Source organism: Meriones unguiculatus, chromosome 7 (assembly GCF_030254825.1).
Source record: "Meriones unguiculatus strain TT.TT164.6M chromosome 7, Bangor_MerUng_6.1, whole genome shotgun sequence".
In the NCBI taxonomy this organism is placed as follows: Eukaryota; Metazoa; Chordata; class Mammalia; order Rodentia; family Muridae; genus Meriones; species Meriones unguiculatus.
In genome coordinates, this window is record NC_083355.1 from 94,761,136 (window position 1) to 94,780,892 (window position 19,757).

The following is a 19,757-nucleotide window of genomic DNA, read 5'->3' on the forward strand; positions in this document are numbered from 1 at the left end:
CAGATGGGAGGCTTGCCTCTTCTACTACATGCACAGTGAAAAGGGAGCTTGATTCCTTGGCTTGCATGGGTGGTTTTTGGGTGAAGGTGGAAATGTGGGTGCTTGCATGACCTTCGGATGCATGCAAGAACACATGGTATTGTGCCTGGGTGCACTGCTAACACTCGTCTTCCATTCTCTCTTCTCTCCTTTTCCTCTGCTTTGAAATTGCTGCCACAGATGTCGGTCAAGGTCCAGGTGAGTCTGTTTGCACAGCTGTCGTGGGAATTTGCCTTCTGCTAGACTGTGCATGGTTTGATGCTGAGTGACCCCTTTTCCTAGGGATTAAAAATCTTAGTATGTTGCATTTTCCACTGATTTTTGGTTTAGAAGAAAAAAATGCCTTGAAGTAAGGTGTTTTTTTTTTTCTTTCTGGCTTTGAAGAACCAATTTTCAAACCAATGGAATGTGTTTCCCCAGCTTAAGTGATTGCTTCCTTATGAATTCTACGTGAATCAAAGAAGTGGAAAATTAACATTCTTGGAATATATTTTTAAAAGGATTTTAGCTGTGTATTATCCAATGCAATGAACATTTTTGCCTTGTTTTATAGCTATAACTTCCTGTGGTTAAAAGCTGGTGATATGACCTACTCAACCCAGAAATTATATGGGTAAACGAAGGTTTCTTTCTTGTAAGAAATCCCTATTTTCTATAATGACATTGATAATATTCTATTTATTATCCAGTTATGCAAGTAATACATGTTCACTGTTCAAAGAAAAATGAGGGCTTGATTGGATTTTGTTAATAGAAACATAGAAAGCCCATCTTTGTGATAATTGCATACATCTATTGAAAGTGAATGCTCACCCAGAATTCTACTTTTAAGCTTTATGTGTATTGGGACATAGAGATGTATGTGAATATATAGGACCATAATAGAAGACCCAATAATTCATAGATATGAAATAGGAGAGAATTTAGAATGGTTTGACATCTATTCTAAGCAAGCTGGAACTTTGAGTTAAGAAGAATAGTGAATTATAGACAAGAAGGGAGAACAGCTTAGATATCTTAGTCCTTTTTTTAAATCTCTCTCTCAAGACAGGGTTTCTCTGTGTAGGCTTGGCTGTCCTAGACTTGCTTTATAGATCAGGCTGGCCTCGAACTCACAGAGATCCACCTCCCCAAGTGCTGGGATGTGTGCCACCGTGCCTGGTTAGTCCTTTTTATATTTAATCCTTAGAGCACGAATATAAGGTCAGCACTGTTTTATATAATTTAAAGTACATAAAATCTAAAGACTGACAGGTTAAATGTCTTGCCAAAAGTCATGCAGTAGTAACTGAACTGTAAAACCAATTCATGGTTTAAAGGTATGTGCTAGGTGCATCACTGAAAACACCCAATGGTTGAAGAGCTTGTAAGTACTCCTAATGGTATTGTTGCCTACTTGTTTGTTTTTGCTTAGAGGTAATATGGCATTTCCTTTACTGTCACCCCTTTCTTCAGATGAATGTATACTTTATTCTTTCTGAATATCTAAAACAATGACTCATACTTTGGTAGGGTCCTTCTGATCATTGTTATAAATGGCATTATACAATGTAAGAGTACAGTACAGTTATTCTTACCAAATACAGAGGATGTTTTCTCTGCTATGTTTCTGCCCGTCTTTCATCTTTATTTGAAACACGGCACAGACAACACTTCCCACAAAAATACCACTAGGCTTGGAGTCAAAACTTACTGGGTAAAGTGCTTGCTGTGCAAACATGAGGATCTGAGTTCTATCCCTAGACCCCATATACATACATACATATATATATATATATATATATATATATATATATATATATCTTAGTGCAGGGTCATACTTTGTATCCTTAGCCCCAGGGAAGTGAAGATAGGCAGATCGTTGGGCTAACCCATCAGTCTAGACTTCATGGCTGTTTCCATGCCGGTGAGAGATCTTACTTGGAAAAAAAAAAAAAAGAAAAAGTAGGCATATCCTGAAGAATGACACCCAAAGATGTCTTCTGGTCCACAAATTACGTGCATGCATGTGAACATTCACTTGCACATACATGAACACATACATACATATTAAATCCATTCTTTCTATTTCAAAGGATTTTTGTTCAAGCTTTCGTTCAATGAATACATATGAACCAGGTGCTGGGGATAAAATGATAAATCAAATAGAAGACAATCCCTAGTTTTATGTATTTTTATTCTAAATGGGGACAGGTACGTGGACATGCACACATTCATATATGTGCATGCATGCATGTGTGCACGTTACATACATGCATCAATGCACATTTTAGCATATGGTGACGGCTGCGTGGTGTGGAGAGAATGGAATATTGTAAGGGAGAAATCATTACTTTGAAGGGAGTGAACAGGAGAAGCCTCTACGGTAGCAGAATATTTACTCTAAGGAAGTGAAGGAGTAAGATCAATGCCTCAGGCCTTGTTTGCAATGTGCCGCTTAGCTCTGTTCTTCCTGACTGATGGCAGAGATGTTTCCGGGGATGGTTTAGGTACCCACATGGTCTTCCTGCTGAGGAACAAATGGAGCTGAAGTTCAACCAGTACTTCTCGGTCCCAGCCTGTGTTCAGGCTTTTTCTAATTCTTACAAGGTCACCCTATTGGTCCTGTGCAGAAGAGAATGATAGAAGGGACCACAGACCTTCTTTGATCTATTCAAAGGGGTGCAGGTCTGTCATCAGCCTTCTTTAGATGATAGTAATGGTTAATGCCCTTCTTCCCTGACATATTTCCATTTAATGACCATTTTCTCATTTTATTTTCTTAATAACCTTCTGAAGTATGTGGCCTGAGCCCCATTTTATTGCTGATTAAGCGGGAGTCCAAGGAGGTTAAGTGATGTGTTACACTCACCCAGTTATTAAATAGCAGGACCAAGAGGGCATTCTAGCCTAAGTCTAAATTTTGTGACCTTCATTTTACTTTTGAAGTATCTAGGGATGGTTGTCAATCCTGCCATTCCTTCAGCTTCTTTATTTATTTTGGTGTGGTGCCTACACCTGAAGAAAATCTTTGCTTTAGATCTTTCAGTTGTGACCATGGATATGGCAGGAAGAGGCCTGTGCAGGTCGGGCCTGCTGGAGGTTAGTGGTTAGCCTTCTCTCCTCTCTCAACTCCTGGCCGGGCAGTCTGCAGTCAACAGCCTTGTGGTTCTCACACCTGAAGCCTTTAGTGATTCTCTGATTTTTTTTCCCTCTCCCTCAGGAAGACATATTGGGGATTTTATGAGCTAATGTATCTGTTTACCCAGAGACTGCTGTAGGAGTATTAAAGGGATGATTGATTAACTGATGAATTTTACCTGCTGAGCACATTGTACATACTGTACAACATAGCTTGAGATAGGACTTGTGGGCAACACCTTTCCCAGAGTTCCTGAGACAGGCTGTGAACTAACAGTGAGTGAGTTCTGGATAGCTCTGTCAAAAACGCAGGATAGTTCCACTGGACTGCAACATGGGGTAAGTTCAAAGCCTCTCACCGCAGGCTAGGGGAAGAGACTCAAAATGACAAAAGCAACAGCAAACATTTCTAGTGCCAAGTGCAGGTCTTTGGAAGATGGCTGAATCCTGCATCTTCATGTTAGCTCCTGCAGGTGCCCATCACTGTCTGTACTGTAAATGAGGAACCTTGCAGGGAGCTCCAGTGGTCACCTCCTGCCAGTGACTAGACCAGAACCTCAGAATTCACATGCCATCAGAGTCTGTACTCTTGTTGTTATAAAGCTCACATTTCCATAGTGGTCCCGTGGGCTAGTACTTATGTCTGTACTAGTGTATCTGTGCATAGTACACAGATCATAGAACCCAATCGGTGACTATTAAACAGAGGGAGTGACCATAAGCCTAAGGGGACGTCTGACTCTATAGGGTCCTGAAACACAGTAGAGCTTAAGGGGTGTATTGTTCAAGGAGCACAGATATTACAGTTAAGGAAACTGAGGCCTCCAAAGTGTAAAGGACCTCTCTGAAGATATGTAGCCCATGCATTTTCTGGAAGGGACCTTGTCAGGTATTTTAATGTATTGAGATTTATCACTGGTCTCCCTAGATAGCTTGTGGGTGGGCAGTCCTGTCCCTGAGCTGCCCTCAACCTTCTTCCCACTCCTGAATGTTCCAGACCTTTCTGCTAAGAGGAGGAAGCATTTGGAATGTGAAAAGAAGGGAGAGGAGTGGAAAGAGCCCTCCTTTCTGCACCCCTCTTGGCACCCCTCACTCTTGCCTGAGGGTTGTTTATGGTGCTCTCTGTCAGCCTCTCCCCTCAGAATGGATAATTTCTCAGGCTCTGCCTGCTGATTAGAGCTGGAATTTAAATGAATAACTGTGACCTTGTGGATGTGCCCTAGTTATTCACTAGCCCAATGAGGAAATAGGCCTCTTGCTCTGCCCATCAGAGCTCAGGCAAGTGCAGGAGGAGAGGCTCCTGTCTGCACGGCCCCTCAGGGGCTTGGTCTGCTGTTTCTGAGAGATCTAATGCTATGGCTTATGGCTTCTATTGTCTGCTGACTCTTGACCTCTGCTCCTCATTGCCTTTCCACTTCAATATGAGTCAGCTAGGGAACCCCGTTATCTGTCCTGAACATTGCCTTGTCTCCAGGGAGTTGCACAGTCCAGCTGAGGGATGCTGATGTGAACCTGTGGTCAGGAGACAGCATCCAATATGTGTGACTCAGCATCTAATACGTGGACACAAGGAGGATACCGCTGATGCCCCATGTGTGACATCAGGACCTACAGTACTGGCATTTCTGAGAGCTCAGTATAAAAGCAGAGGGTTGGGGTACACCTAGAGATATTAAGGAAGACTCATCATTGTGTCAAAGGCCCCAAATGTCAACAAATTACCCTTCGACAAACACTGGCCTTGGATTTCTAGTCTCTCCTCCTGTTATGACCACCTGGGCTGTCTGTACTGAGGAAGTGTGGATCACCTTGCTGAAGCCTCACTCCTCACCTCTTTTGCTGCACACTGCACGAGTCACCTGCTTTTAATCTATTGGGATTTATCACTGGTCTCCGTAGACAGTGAGGATTGGGGGAGTAGGATAGAGGGAGTTAGGGATGGGAGACAATGAGCATTCTTCCACCACCGAGTCTCTGTTGACCACTTTTCAGGTATGTCCTGTGCGGCAGCTTAGGTACCGCAGGCAGGACATCCTGGGCTGGAGTGGGTTTGGCAAATAAATATCGAGGAAGGAGCTTGACTTTTTGAAGCGGTTAAAAGCAATCAAAAGAACTGGCAACCCAGAAACTTGGTGAAGTCTGGCTTTTAACGTTCATGAAGTTTTTATTTGAGCACAGCTGTACTTGCTCCCCTCATACGTTCTGGGGCTGTTTGTGAGCTTCAGAGAGCCTAAGCTCAGTAGCTGAAAGCCTAAAATACCATCTTACCCTTTAAGGAAAGGCTGGGCCACCACAGGTTATATAAAGCATGGACTCTGAGTCAGATGCTGGGACTGACCTGACCTCTTGACTCCACAAAGGCAATTGGACCTGTTCACATTACTTTACCTTTGTGGGTTCTACTTTCTGTGTCTGTGAAATGGGGAGAATGAGGAAGATTAGCTATAGGGCTGCTTTAAAGAGGGAGCTCTGTATGGAGTCTTTAGAATGCAGAGACATGGTAAGCAGTGTCCAACAGCAGCTCTGCTAAGTCTCATTTGACCTTCGCAGCAAGAGCTTCTGTTTCATAGATAAAGATTTACAAAGGTTAAAAAAGAAAATTCAAGTGAACAGTGTCTTCCTTGTTTTACTCTCCTTAACGTCCAGAGGAACACTTCCTGTGTCTGAGGCAGAGCCTCTTGACACACACCACATGCCCCCACCCCCTGCCCCACTCTTCTCTTTTAGGTCTTGATCTTAATGCTTTCCAGTGTAGAAGTGTCTTTAGACCCTGCATGTGGCCCTCAAGCATGGCTTAGAATCACTGTAAAAGGGGACAAAGGGACTCATGTGTCAGGTCCACTTTACAGATAAAGGACCCTGGGCTCCAAGAGACTCCATCCTTTGCTCAAGGTCAGAAAGAGATGTGGCTGGCTCTGGGATTTAAATTCAGTTCCAAGGTTCTCTCTGTGCAGTTTCCACTTTATACAGGATTTGTGTACACTAGGCCCAGAATGCAGCCAGCCTGCCCAGGTAACAGGTTTCCTCCCTTTAATGTGAAGGATTTGAGCCAGAAGCTTCAGGACTCTGTCCATTGTGGGCGCTTATGACCAGATAATCTGATCAAGATACTTGGGAACTGAAAGAATGTCTTCCTCTCAATAAGACTAACAGTTCATGTCTTCTGTGCTCCCTGGAACACATTTTTATCTCTTCTTTCCCATTCTTTGGATAATAGTCCCACTTGATTTTTCTCTTATTACCTTACTAAGGGGGGAAAAAGAACACATGACATTTATTGAGCTTTTGTTTTTGAGCCAGGAACCAAAATGCTAAGCTTTGCATGTATTTTTTAATTCTTTAGACACCCCCATAAGGTAGATCCTGTTTCTAGGTGTATGTTACCCATGAACAGATTGACTCAGGTTTGTTGAGCAACCACTGACGAGTGTATTAAAGTTGGCGGAACACATTATGAACCTCAGGCTCTGTGGTCTGGGAGACATTTCAAAGGAACTCCACTAAAGCATACATGCATGCCACAAAGTTTACTCCTGGTTATTATTGTGTGTTCTTAGCCTCAATGGGTGCCAGCACATTGCAGACACATAACAAAAATGCCTCCTGAGTGGATGAAGGATGTGCAGGGATCAGCCCATAGTTTTGCCCCATTTATGAGAGTCTGCTTTTAATTGGGGTTTACTCCAAGACAGAAGGTAAGTAATTGAACCAACTTTTATTTAGTGCTCTTCTTAGGCTCAGCTTGGTGAGCTATACAGATATATAGAGATATACAGAGAAATCTACCTTTGCTGTATATAATTGGATTGGAAGGGGGCACTGGGCTGGGCTAACACTACTTATTTTCCAGCCAGTTGCTCAGTATAGGCCTGGGAAGACTTTCTTGGTTCCCATAACTATATGTGATGAGTATGTATGAGTAAGGAGCTATTTCCAAGACTGTCTCCCTCTTCTGCTATCTTAAAATCACAGTCTTGGAGCTTTCTCTCTAAAGACTTTTAAAATCTTCTCCTTTATTGTCTTAGATCTATGCCGGTGGTGGTGGTACATGCCTATAATCCTGGTCCTAAGGGACTTGAAGCAGGAGGACCATGAGATCAAGGCTAGTCTGGGCTATATAATGAGTCTGAGATCAGACTATACTATATATCAAGACTCTGTCAAAGGGAGGGAAGAAAGAAGGAAGGAAGAATAGGAACTGAAGGAAAGGGAAAGGGAGGGAGGGTAAAAAGGCACACCACACCCACTGGATGATGGCTTTAGTCACATTTCATCTATCATTTCTGGAGGGTGAGATGAGAGTTAGAGCAATATCCCATAGCCTACCATGGTCTGAGCTCATCAGCTATGTGTGGGGGATGGTTCCTTGTTACTGCCATGAAGAGAGGCACCAGAAGCACTTAGCAGTGAAGGACAATGAGTTCCAAGCATCCTGTGGTATATGGGGAAACCCATGCAGAGATTTGTGCTACTCAGAACAGCATCGATGAGAACAACATAGAACAGTTATTCTCGGGGGAAATGAGGCTATAGAACTACCTTACCCAGCTAAGTCATACAGCCTGTTCATGAACACCTCATCAGGCTTCAGACCAGCTATGGAGGTCTGGTAAGGACATCGGCTCTGCTGGCTAGTTTGCTGGGCCAGGCCTCTGGAGGGCTGGGAGATGGAATGTAGCCCAGAGTCCAGGACAATGAGTTCCCTTGTGGAGCAGCTTCACTGACTGTGAACACAAATGAAGATGCAGTGTGCAGGGGACCACTAGCGCTACCAGCTTATGAGAGAATGCTGTTGGACCTGGCTGGGTGGTGTACGCCTATCGTTCAGGGTGCTTGGGAGGCTGCAAACAAGAACATCGTCAGTTCAAGCCCAGCCTGAACTACATAGTAAGGCTTGTTTCAAATTAATCCGCCAGTCAATCAAAATGTTGGCAAGATATAGGAGGGGTCAGAGAGGTGCCCTGAATAGATCAGTCTTCTAAACAGTGACGGATATTGTAGGTTTTCAAGCCCTTACTATGGACTGTGAACTGTGCCATGTGCATTCTTTTCTGTTCTTGCATGTGATTGTCAGTGTTCCTGGGGGCAAGTTTTAGAGGTGAGAGGTAGACACTTCAGAAAGAGGCACAGAAAAGTTAGCTTGCCTCATGTCTCAGAATGTGAGGTAGAGCTGAGGTTTGAATTGCGCTTTGGATTACAGAGAGCAGAGGTTTGCAAAGCACCACGATGGCCTGGAGAGTTAATAAAGGAGAGCCAGTCTCATTACAGAAAGAGTTCTCCCAGGTGACTCTGGGATGGGAAAAGTTAGAGAACCGCTGCTGGGAAGAAAGTCGCACAGGTGATGAGGGGCATGAGGCTGCGCTCTTAATCTTACATGCATGGATGTTAGAGGAAGGAGGGAGATAGAAATGAGTCGTCCCCTTTTGTGTTCTGATGGCATTTAGGACATCAGGCTGTATGGCTACCATCACAATTTACCCAGTTTCACCCTCCCCCATGTTTTCCTCCTGTTCCCCCATGGGCTCCAGCAGTGCTGGTTGTGTCTTGTTCTTTGAGGACAGAGACTTCTCTGGGCTGCATGCCCACTGCCTGCCACACAATCTCATTAGAATCAAGTTTGTATTGCATGAAGAGGGCCCAATGGGTCATCAAGACTCTGTAGCAAAATTTTGAATCCTTTGTGTAAAATTTTATTCAGACTCACTTTGAACCCCTTTGGCAATGATCAGCTCATTGATCCCCTTGGTCTTTTCATTCTGTTCCAGCAGGGCAGAATATTTGAGAGCTCTTTCTTATCCTCAGTTGCTATAGCTTTCTGCACCTGTGTGGCTTCCAGCCCTTGGAGACCTACAGAACAGATCTAATTACACCCTGAGTGTTTGAAGTCAAGGCTTTTGTCTTTGAGGAGTTTCTTTTCTAAGGACTAAAACATCTCCAGTTTCTTTGGCCATTCCATCTAAGGGTGGTTTTTATTCTTTCATCTAGGTCATTGTTCCCAGAAAAAAATGGCCTTTTCTTTTTGTATATCCATCCATTCTGCAGAAGGATGCCCACATGATATACAGTACTGTGTTCATGATTGGGATCGGTTCATTACAGACAGTTCCGTTGCCCTTGTTCTAGATTCCACACCTATTTGGTCAGCACCAAACACTTTAGCTTTCTTTTTCAATGACTACAGTGTTAAACTGAAGTTGAAGTCACTGAAAACATTTTACTATTTTTGTGTACACTGCTAAGTCATTTCTTCCCCCTTCCTGGACTTGCGCAGTTGGTCTGTTTCACTTAGCATGGGGTGACTCTTTGATTCTGTTAAATCTGGCACGCCATGATCTGTTTGGATGCAGTTCTTTCATTGGGGACATCCACTGTTCTTTCTAGTCTTATGTTAGTCATGAATGAGAAGCAATTTCAGAGAAGTTCGTGACAGGGAGATCAAGGACTTTCTCTGTTGTGGGATGAGTCTTTTCTAAAAGTCATTCTTGCTGATCCTTTAGCCCTCAGAGAGAAAAAGTGTGTCTGCTTTTGTCCCTTTGCTGTTGCTGGAATTCATTCATGAGGAAATCTGGCCACTTCTTCTACCCCCTATCAGAAAGAATAGATCAGAAGAATGCTGTAAAGGTCTTTGACCCTGTGATTATGCCATATTGATGCTGTCAGTGACTCATGGTCAAGATTGGAAGCAGCACTTTTTGTTTAACCCAGCCACCATGCCAGCAGAACAGAGTTGGCCTGGAGGCAAACAATGAGCATGTGATTCAGCTCCTACCCTACAAAGGGCTGGATGGTGAGAACTAAACACAGTCGCATCATAAAAAGATAAAACTCAGAGGCAAATGTCTAGCTGTCCCCCAAAGAACTATCATCAGGACTCCTTCTCGACTGTGTTTCTGAAAACTACCACCACCACCACCACCACTACCACCACCAATGTTATCATTACTGCCAGACGTCCTGTTCAGCTGATCCATAGTACTTTGTCAAATTTGTGAAGAAGATAGGGTTTCTCGAATATTTGCTCAGGCTTGCTGTTAGGTAATCATCTGGAGTTGTAGTAGTCTATTCTTGAGATCGACCGTTGTGGCCACGGGTGCTTTTCTCAGAATCGTACTTTGAACCAAATAAAATTATTATTTTATAATAGGTCAAAATGAGCCAAATATTAATATTTTCATCTGATTTCATGCACTATGTTGCTTGGTCTCTTTGTATTCGTAGATCTTAGGAGTAACAAGAGTTTGGGGTATCTCATTCTTAAAGCAACTCATGGGTTCTCTTCTGTGGTGTTCCTAGCAGGTGAAGCTGCCTCCTTGTTATACCCTCTGCTCAAGTTCGATGTGCATGCCTCCTCATAATGCACATGCAGCTTTTAACATGATTGACAGTGGTACTCATATCTTTGCCAGGGTTTCTAATATCTCTGTGAACAGGAAAGTTCCTTCAGCCATTCTGCATTTGCTATGACTTTGGCCTTCTCATAATTCTGGTTATCCTCTAGCCACCTGGCTCATGCCATTTCTAATATACAATCCCATCCTCTGACTCTAAAACCTTGTGTTTATTAAACAGTCAGTGATAAAAAGAAGGTAAACCTGAACTTTTTAGTTTCTGGAGTGTTGTGGATATGGGTTTGGGCTTATGTGCCAGAATTTATATTTACCCCTTACTATTTTTGAGATACTATGTAACCAAAGCTGGCCTCAAATTTATGATGTTCTTTCATCAGCCACCTAAGTTCTATGCGCACACACCAACCAGCCTAGCCCTTAAAATTAGATTTCACTTTATTTTTGTCTCTTGTCATCCTTTGGATCCCTATTCTAGTAGCCAGTAAATTAGCTATTCATCTGACCTGTAAGTCATCACAACATCCAGATGGTAAGCTATGAATGTTCTCATTGAATATGGGTCAGCCCTGGGCTCGGCTGTCAAGTAGGAATGAATTCCTGGTGGAAAAGGAGACTACAGTCTGTAATGTAAGTCAGCAATTTCCCAGAGAAGAACTGGTGTCAGGCAACTGTGGCCTTAAGTGGAGCTTTGTTTCCTCTTCACTTTATGCATGTTCGCTGCTCCCCATGTCTCAGTCCCATCCATAGCGCTAACTTCATCCTCGATTCTTTATTCCTTCTTCCTTTATTCCCCAGACTCTGTACGCCATGCCCCTGTCTTTGAGGGGTGGCTTTTAGTTTGACTGTCCCTATGATCTTCTCACACAGTGATGTCAAAATGGCTGAGTTTGAACATGTCTCTAGATTTGCATTATCAAGAGGGAAATGGTTTAATAACCCCAGGAAACAGCCTCAGAAAGGAAGAATCTCCTGTTTAAATAGAAATACATGTCATGGCTGAAAAGAATACTTAGTGGTTAAGCACTTACTCCTCAAGCATGAGGACCAGAGTTAGGATCTGCAGAGCATACATGCTGGGTGGATGTTGTGGCCCACCTGTAATTTCTACCTCTGAAGGTGGAGGCAGGGCATCCCCAGCAAGCTGGCTGGTGAGACTCGCCGTATTGGTGAGCCCTGCTCACCAACTGGGAGACACTGTTTCATTAAATAAGGCAGAACAGTGATTGAGGATGTGTCCTGACCCTAACCTCAGACCCCACACACAGATGTGCATACACACAGACCTACCACACACACACATGAAAATGGAAAACATATAACTATATATTAATCTACTCCCCTCTTTAAAATGCATGAGATTTTTTTCCCTCTCCTCTCCCAAATTCCCAGTCATCCCATTCTAGAGACTAGGTCATTGCAGCCAAGATTTTTGCCATCTTTTCCATCTTCACTGTCTCTTTAGTGCTTCTAAAAATAACCAGGTGAATGTTTCCATTATCTTCTGATTTTATGTAATTAAAAAAAAAATCCTTGTGGCCTTGTAAGGATTCATTGTTGATGCTTGCAGCCATTAGTGGTATTTAATCTTACCCTCTTGATATAGAAAAAAAAAAGATGGTAAATGGGAATTTTTCACTTGGGTAAAAGTTATCCTAAAAGTGAATGAATTAAAGATCCAGGAAGAGATAACTTGGTTTTCACCCTGAATCGTTTTTCTTTTTTTAAAAAATACTTTCCCAATTACCCAGCCAGGGTGAAGGAAGTAAGGATGAATGGATTGAAAACCAAGTGATTGTAGATGGGTTGACACTGGTTTGATGGAGAGAGAGAGAGAGAGAGAGAGAGAGAGAGAGAGAGAGAGAGAGAGAGAGAGAACATTAGCTTAAATAATGGAGATCTTCAACTTCTGGCCTGGTTTCTGAACATAGTACCCTTCTCTTGCCTGACTCAATAAATGGTTTCTAGTCTCTGTATTAGTCATCCTCATGACAGGCTTCATCATGGCCACAGCTGCTTATAAATGACTTAGCTTTCATAGCCATTTCCATTTTCCTGAGTGGCAAAATCAGCTAGCTCCATGGGGGTTTTCCCAAAGGGTATAACTTAGTTTAGGCAGCCATATGTATATTTTGCATATACTTTACATATGATTTGCAGTCTGTTCCAAGGCAATTTCATGTCTTATTGATTGGCAATCTTTTCTTCCTTTTGTTCTAGTGTATACTCTGGGAACCTGTGCACCAAAGATATACAGACACAGATAGAACTTAAATGAAAATGGGAGGGAATCATTTTGTATCAGATATCTTGTTGGGATCCATCATGTCCCTAGATCCAGCTAGAGTGGCATTTTGTCAGGATCAGATAGAAGATAATTTAATTCTTTTCTTCTATTATTATTGTAAATATTTCCTAAAAGGTACTGTAGTTCCCTAAGAATTCAATGTTGGCAGTTTTCAATGTCATGCCTATCAAAGGGCCACTTAATCACATCTCCTGCTTCATACCTACCATATGTGTTTTTTTTAACTGAGCAGAGTTTTGAGTCATAATCTGCTTGAATCCAAAATCTAAGCTTGTTTTTAAAAGTTATAATCCCTTTTATTTCTACAGGCCCTTGACTCAGCCCATGTCTTTATGACAGTACTGGAATGTCTGATCCAGAAAAAAAATGGCATCTTCCAACTAAATCCAGCAAGCTAGCTCCAAGGCTGGATGTCTGATGTTAGCATGCATTTTCACGGCCCTCTTCTGAGGCTGACCAGAAAGCCCATCTTCATCTTATCCTATTTTCCATCAACCACACCTATACCTTATACCTAGTGTGGCTCCCACTTCATTTCTTGCTAATTATATACATCTCAGTTAAGAATTTTTGAGCATAATTGTTTTTTGTAATTTATGTTGGATACAATATAGTTCTATTTTAAAAATATAATTAGAATGTTTTAATGTTGAATCCTTGGGGGGGGGGGGGAAACTTTCTAAGCATCCTTTGACCCTTCCCAGGTTAAAAGAGAGCTCCAGCCCCTTTTCTCTAGGCTTCCTTCACTTACCTCCTGTGCCACGAAGAAAGTGTTTTAAGTCCTTATATTCAACTAGATCCCCTCTTAGAGCATTGTACTATAATGTTAAATGCCTGATGGACATTTTTGCTTGAAAATTCTTTCATTTCAACTTCATCATCTTTAATACAAAATCTATTATCTTCCCCACTCTTAATTCATCTCCTTGTTTTCACTTTCTCTATTTCTGCCATTGTTTTCTCATTTCTCCATCTCTCATATGCCTCTTCTCAAAGCACCTTATCTATCATCAAAGTATGGTAAGTCCTCTTTCTTCCCATTCCTTTTTGCTATTCATAATCACTTGGACCCTTTGCATCTTTCTGATCTTTCTGCCTTTATCTCGCTCCCTTAGTTCATTTCATAATTGTTATTGCAAAAGTAGTCTTTTTTAACATTGTCTTCTCCAGGTCATTTGCCTGGACATGAACCCTTGGTTTCTCCCATCAGCTCTAAGAGGAAGTCCATTTTCCTTAGTCTTGAAACTTATGGCATCCATGTTTAGAATATTAGGACTACCCACTTTTAAAATATAATCTAATCATATATGTCCATTCCTTTATCAATATAGTACACTATTACATGTGTGTCATCTGCCCAAAAAAGCCCTTGTTTCTGGAAAGCAGAAGAAGGTGGTCTTGGCAGACTACCTTCTTCTGATGGATCTACAGAGAATGCTGTCTCTAAATCTTCAACCATTTTTCTTTTTAAAAAAATGTATGTGTATGCATGCATATGTGTGTACCTATGTGTGTGCAGGTATGTGGAAGGGGTATGGCAGAGGAGAACCTCAGCTGTCTACTTTCTTTGAGATAGTGTGTGTCATTAGCCTGGAGCTGACAGATTATGCTAGGCTAGACAGGCTGAATAGTGAGCCTCAGGGATCCTCCTGGTTCTGCCTCTCCTTTGCTAGAATTACAAGAATGAGCCAAACTCTCTCTATGCTTGCAAGGCTGAAGTAAAGATGAGCTATACCCTCAGTCCTTACGTCATTTTCTAAGGTGTATTTCAAAGCTTCCTGTCTTGCAGGAACTTTCTCTGAATACATAGCGTCCTCTTACCAGTCCCTACTTGTCTTATTGCTTGGATTCATAATTTGATACTTAGCTATTTGTTACTGCTTATTCAGTTTTTATTTAACTGTCAAACATACACTGAGTATTGAACACCAAATGCATAAATATCTGTCTGTGTCCATATATTTTTATAGCATGGTATGCATAACAGCAAACCTTGCATAGCTGTTATCATGTATAAGCATAGATGAGTGTTTCCCAACCTGTGGGTCTCAACCCCACTTTGGGGGTGCATATCAGATATCCTGCATATCAGATATTTCCACTATGATTCAAAACAGTAGGAAATTACAGGTATGAAAGCAGCATCGACCTGAGGAACTGTATTAAAAGGTCGCAGCATTAGGAAGGTTGAGAACCAGTGGCATAGACTTATATTAATATATTTAAACTTCAAAGCAATGTATGAAACGATCATAATTTTCCAGATAGGAAAATCTGAAAACTTTTCAGGTTTCTGAAAAGTCCAGAAACCTGCAGCTATTTTCTTGAAGTTACAAGTTATAAAGTAGCTGAGGTGAGATTCTAATCTGGCTCTGGAACCACTTATTAAATCTCCTTTTCTATATGGGCACGTACCAGTACCAAGTCATCTGTGTGCTCCTCTGAATATAAACACACACACACACACACACACACACACACACACACACACACACAAACTTCTTCCCTGATAGGTGAAAAATTCCTGGAGGACAAGGAATTCGTTGTACTTACTTGCCTTCTCATTCCTCATTCCAGTCTTTGCATAGAGTTATACTTGAATAGATTGATCTGTTTGTTGTTGGTGCTTTCATTAGCCACGGAAGGAACTGAAATATTTTCATTTGCTATTTTTTAAAATTAAAATATAATTATATCATTTTTTCCTTCCTCCCTTTTTCCTAACCCTTCCCATGCTTTATACCCTAATTCATGAGTTATTTTTTTCTTGAATTGTTGGTACAATTTTAAATGTCAACTAGCATTTTGAGGTAGAAAGGAAAGAAACAGAGATCTAGAGTAGAAGAGAGTACTCTGGAATGAATGATTACTTCATCCTGTAATCATGGAGGATTGGTTTATACAAGAAAAGATACAAATATTCAGCTCTTAACAATGAAGTAAAGTTTTTCTTCACAAAAAAAGGAAAAATATATATATATTATGGCCCCTTCCCTTCCTACATCCTGTTTCTTGGTGTTCATGCCCATTTTGCTTTATTCTCTTCAATATCAAAGTTTGACATTAGGATCCTTGTTAAGGCTTGGTAACTCTTCTTAAGGTTTTTAGATGTGGAAGAAGATGAGCATTTTTCCTTAAGTGACAGTGCTACAACTATGTAGGTAGCCTAATAAAAGCTGATAAGTACATATTTGAATTAAAAAAAATACATAGGTGGTAGGTTATTTGCATTTTAAAAGGATTCTTCCCTTCACAAAAGGATCTACTGCAGGGTTCCATTAAACATCCAATTCCTCTTACTGCATTTATCAAACAATTTAATTTACCAAAATTTGATTTATATGACACTGTAAATGGGGTAGCTCTCAAATTTCTCTTGGCATGGAAATCCTGTGAGCTACTGATTTAAATTTCAGATCCTGTCTCACCCCCACCTTTACCCAGGACTGTAACTTAGCTTGCCTAGTGTGCTTTGGGTATATTAGCTGGAGCCCCATTGTTGGGTTTCTCTAGGGCCTTTGTATACTTTACTATCAAGTAGCCCATTTACTCTTTATTTAGAAAAATTTACATACATTTTTAGATCAAGTGGAGTCTCACATCTCCTTCCTACTGCTGCTGAAGCTGTAAACATTTTCAGTCTCAGGTTCAAAGTAGCTGTCCCCCACCCAAAATAGTCAAAAAGCCCATTAAGCACCCTGTTTTAATATGAGATGTCTTTTCAGATCATTACTTTCATTTCTTAAAGGTGACAAAGTTCTCTGGATTTATGTATGTTCTCGCCACTCCCATGTCTGCAGACTCCAGCCTCTGCCCCACATCCTTTCCCCTTTATGCTTTGACCATGATGTCCAGTGCCTAGGACGTGGCCCAGAAACATCAGCTATGGAGGAAAGGGTCTTTCTGTGTGTTTTCTCTTACACAAATCAACACTCCTTTCTCTTCCTTCTCTTCCTCTGTCCTGTAAGACCAAAAAAAAAATTTTTTTTTATACAAAGCAAATTGTGAGACTCACTGCTTTGGCATTACTCCAGTTTTCCACAAGTAGTAACCCTGGCCCTACCACACTGAATGCCAGAACCTGAGCTTTTAAAGGATGATTACAGTTTAATGAAACTTGTTTCAAAAAATAGACTCCATGACATTTATGGCATGTGCATTTGTGTATTTAATATATCACTGATCTTTTAAAAGTCAGTTTCTTGACCTACATTTAGCCCCTGATTACTTTTCTAAATCTCTAGTAATCTCCAAAAACATTTAGAGATTTCCATACTTTAGAGGGTTTTTTGTCCTTTATTAATCCTCTGTATCCCTGAGTTTTGCTTTGAGTAGAGGCTCTCAGGGGTGATCTGGGTTTTGTGAAATATTTTTAGTGGTAATAGAAACAGCTCAAGAGCAAACAGCCAGTACAGTTGGCTACTGGTGGAAAAGCTTTTCTGTTAGATTTATCAGAGCTGATGCTTCTCTTGTCCTGAGGAGTCCTGAAGAGCTGAATTTGTCTCCTGTGAGGATTCTCCAGAGGTTCTGTTAGTTGTATATTGAGGCTTTGTGTACCTTCTTTAACCCATTCAGTTCAGGGATTGGCCTCCCTCGTGGAACATGGATTTTTTTCTATGCAACGAAGTGGTAGAAGATGGAGTGCGGTTACCACTGCCTAAGGTGGACAGGACAGAGATGGTCTTAGGTAGTCTGAGCGACCTAGGAGGTCTGCTGGTGTGTTCAGTATCATTCCGTTTATGTAGAGGAAAATCCAATGCGTAGGGGGAAAAAGGATGGTACTCTCTGGAGGGTGAAAACTGCTTGTTTTCTTTTTGTTTTTCTTCAGACTTTCCCCCAGTTTCTGCAGTGAACATGTATTACAGATGCAAGTAATTTAAAAGAAAGAAACTGTTACCTGATGCTTTGAGTCTTTCTCCCAGAGACCTAATCTTGGTGGATCTATCACAAATCCTATGGATTGCCTATAATAACAATAAAAAGAAAGTCCTTGCTATGATTCAGCAAACAGAAGCCTGCTCTTCAGATGGGAGAGCCCAGGCTTCTTCCATAGCGTGGGGGCTGGTGTTCAGGGAGTGCTGCATGCTACTGAGTGCATGTGTCCCCGCTACACCTCCTTCTATGAGAGAATTTAGAGAAGGTTACTTTGCTGCATTTGGGATTTTAACCATCTTTTCTCTTTTCTCTTCTCCCCTCCTCTCCCTCTCTCTCTTTCTCTCTCTCCTCTCTCTGTTTCTTCCCCAGGCCTCTCCCACCTTATGATGAGTGAACAAGGTAGGTGCTTTGTGCTGTGGTCCCGAGATGCCTGGACTGCTTGCTTCTCTGCCTCTGGCCGGTCATTCAGAGCCTCCTCCATAGAAAGCCATTTGTTGCCTGTGCCTCCTGCTGTGGACCAGGCTGGCAGAGGGGTTCCCTGTGCTGTGGAGGAACACCTTTCCCGATGCATCCTGGTATCCCACCTCCTACTCCCAGCTTCTCCATTCCTCCTCACCATTTATCATCTGGGCCAGGCGGGGCGCTGGCCCTGCTGGGCCGCCTCTAAGAAGGAAGCATGAAACAAGGCATGACGCGTTGATAATGGGGGTGAATGAAGCTAATTTCAGAGCAACCAGGCGGTTAACTTCCTCCTGCTCTCCCCCAGGCCCCAGGCTGGGGCCCAGCTTGGGAGCAAGGAGCTGGATTTCTCCTTGAACTTTACTCTGGGTAAAGGTTTGGTGTGTGTCAACCCCTCCATTCCATTGCCATCTTAATGATACTCTGCCCTTCCTGGTCAAAGGAAGCCCTTGGGGGTGGGGGTGGGGTTGAGTGTTTTAAATTTTATGTAAAAGGGGGAAAAAAAAAGAACCACCAAAGGAACATGCTAATGTCCTCATGGCAGGATTCTAACTCATTATACACCCTGAAGAAAACTGCATATAAAGATCTGTAAATTCAGCATCTGCAACCTAAAATATTCAAATATGCAGGGAATGAAGTGTGCAGGAAATTCAGCTCAGCTAGGCATGGGGTAGGCTGTGAATGAAGCCTTTTTCTCCTAAGTAAAAATTTTCCACATTATCAGCCCAAATCAGGATCTGAGAAGGGAGCCCACTTAAAATTGTCTTTTGCTTTACTGTTCAATTGCTACTATTGTGTTTTTTTCTAAGCCTTGGGGTGATTGCAAGATTGGTCTACCTGCCTTGCCCTGTCACCAAAAGACTGTTCTTTAATTTTTCTTATCTGTTTCTTTTCAAAACACATATCAGATTCAATGCTCCTTCGGGAGTATCAAAGAAAAAAGAAGATGTGGAAGAGTTTCACATAGGATGTTTTTTTTTTTTTTTTTCTTGATCTTTGGAGAATGTACAGCCACGTTCTATCTCCTAGTCTCTCAAATCGAACTATCAAATGGTTTGACCATAAGGGAGATACCAACAGGTCACATAATCATTTGGGGCTGGAAGATACCATTTGCCAGTTGGAGGTGGGCAGTTGAGGTCGTCTTGAATTAATGAGGCTGCTTTTCCAGTGTAAATGCATTCCGTAGCATGAGCCAAGGTGTTAACTCCATAAATTTCAAGACAGTGTTGGTTTTGTAGAAAGCAGATATCACCCTATATCTGAGGGGAAAGATCAGGTGAGTTCTTCAGGGTTACGTAAGGGGCTAGAATGAAGGCTGTCTCCCTGCAGCTGGGTGAGGGCATTAAGTATTGGGAAGTAAATATGAGTAGGGGCGCTGCTTGATGTGGACCTAGTATTTAGACAGTTTGAGAAGCAAAAGCCTTTCCATTTGAAGAAAGAAGAACAGAATTCTATGAATTGATAGAATTTAATGGTCCAAACTTGACGACAAGTGACACCATAAAAGAAGGCCACCAGAACCCTGATGGCAGGATGTCCTCCTGTGTTCTCCAGTCTTGTGCTCCTGGTTTCTCTTTGTGAGGTCTCCTAGCATTTCAGGTGCC

At 41.9% G+C, this 19,757-nt stretch overlaps 1 protein-coding gene across 43 annotated transcripts in view; it reads left to right on the forward strand.

Moving 5' to 3' along the window:
* The window catches only part of Nrxn3 (neurexin 3), a 1,566,538-nt gene that overhangs the window by 96,155 nt on the left and 1,450,626 nt on the right, over nucleotides 1–19,757 (forward strand). For 37 of the 43 annotated variants that reach the window (XR_009593039.1, XR_009593040.1, XM_060387963.1 and 34 more), the window contains exons 3-4: nucleotides 220–237; nucleotides 18,058–18,087. The exons of the other annotated variants lie outside the window; for them this stretch is intronic. Coding sequence is in view for 35 of the 37 variants with exons in the window: in XM_060387963.1 (XP_060243946.1) it covers nucleotides 220–237; nucleotides 18,058–18,087 (48 nt within the window). In the remaining 2 variants the exon portion in view is untranslated. The remainder of the gene's footprint in view (nucleotides 1–219; nucleotides 238–18,057; nucleotides 18,088–19,757) is intronic. 43 annotated transcript variants of the gene reach the window in all.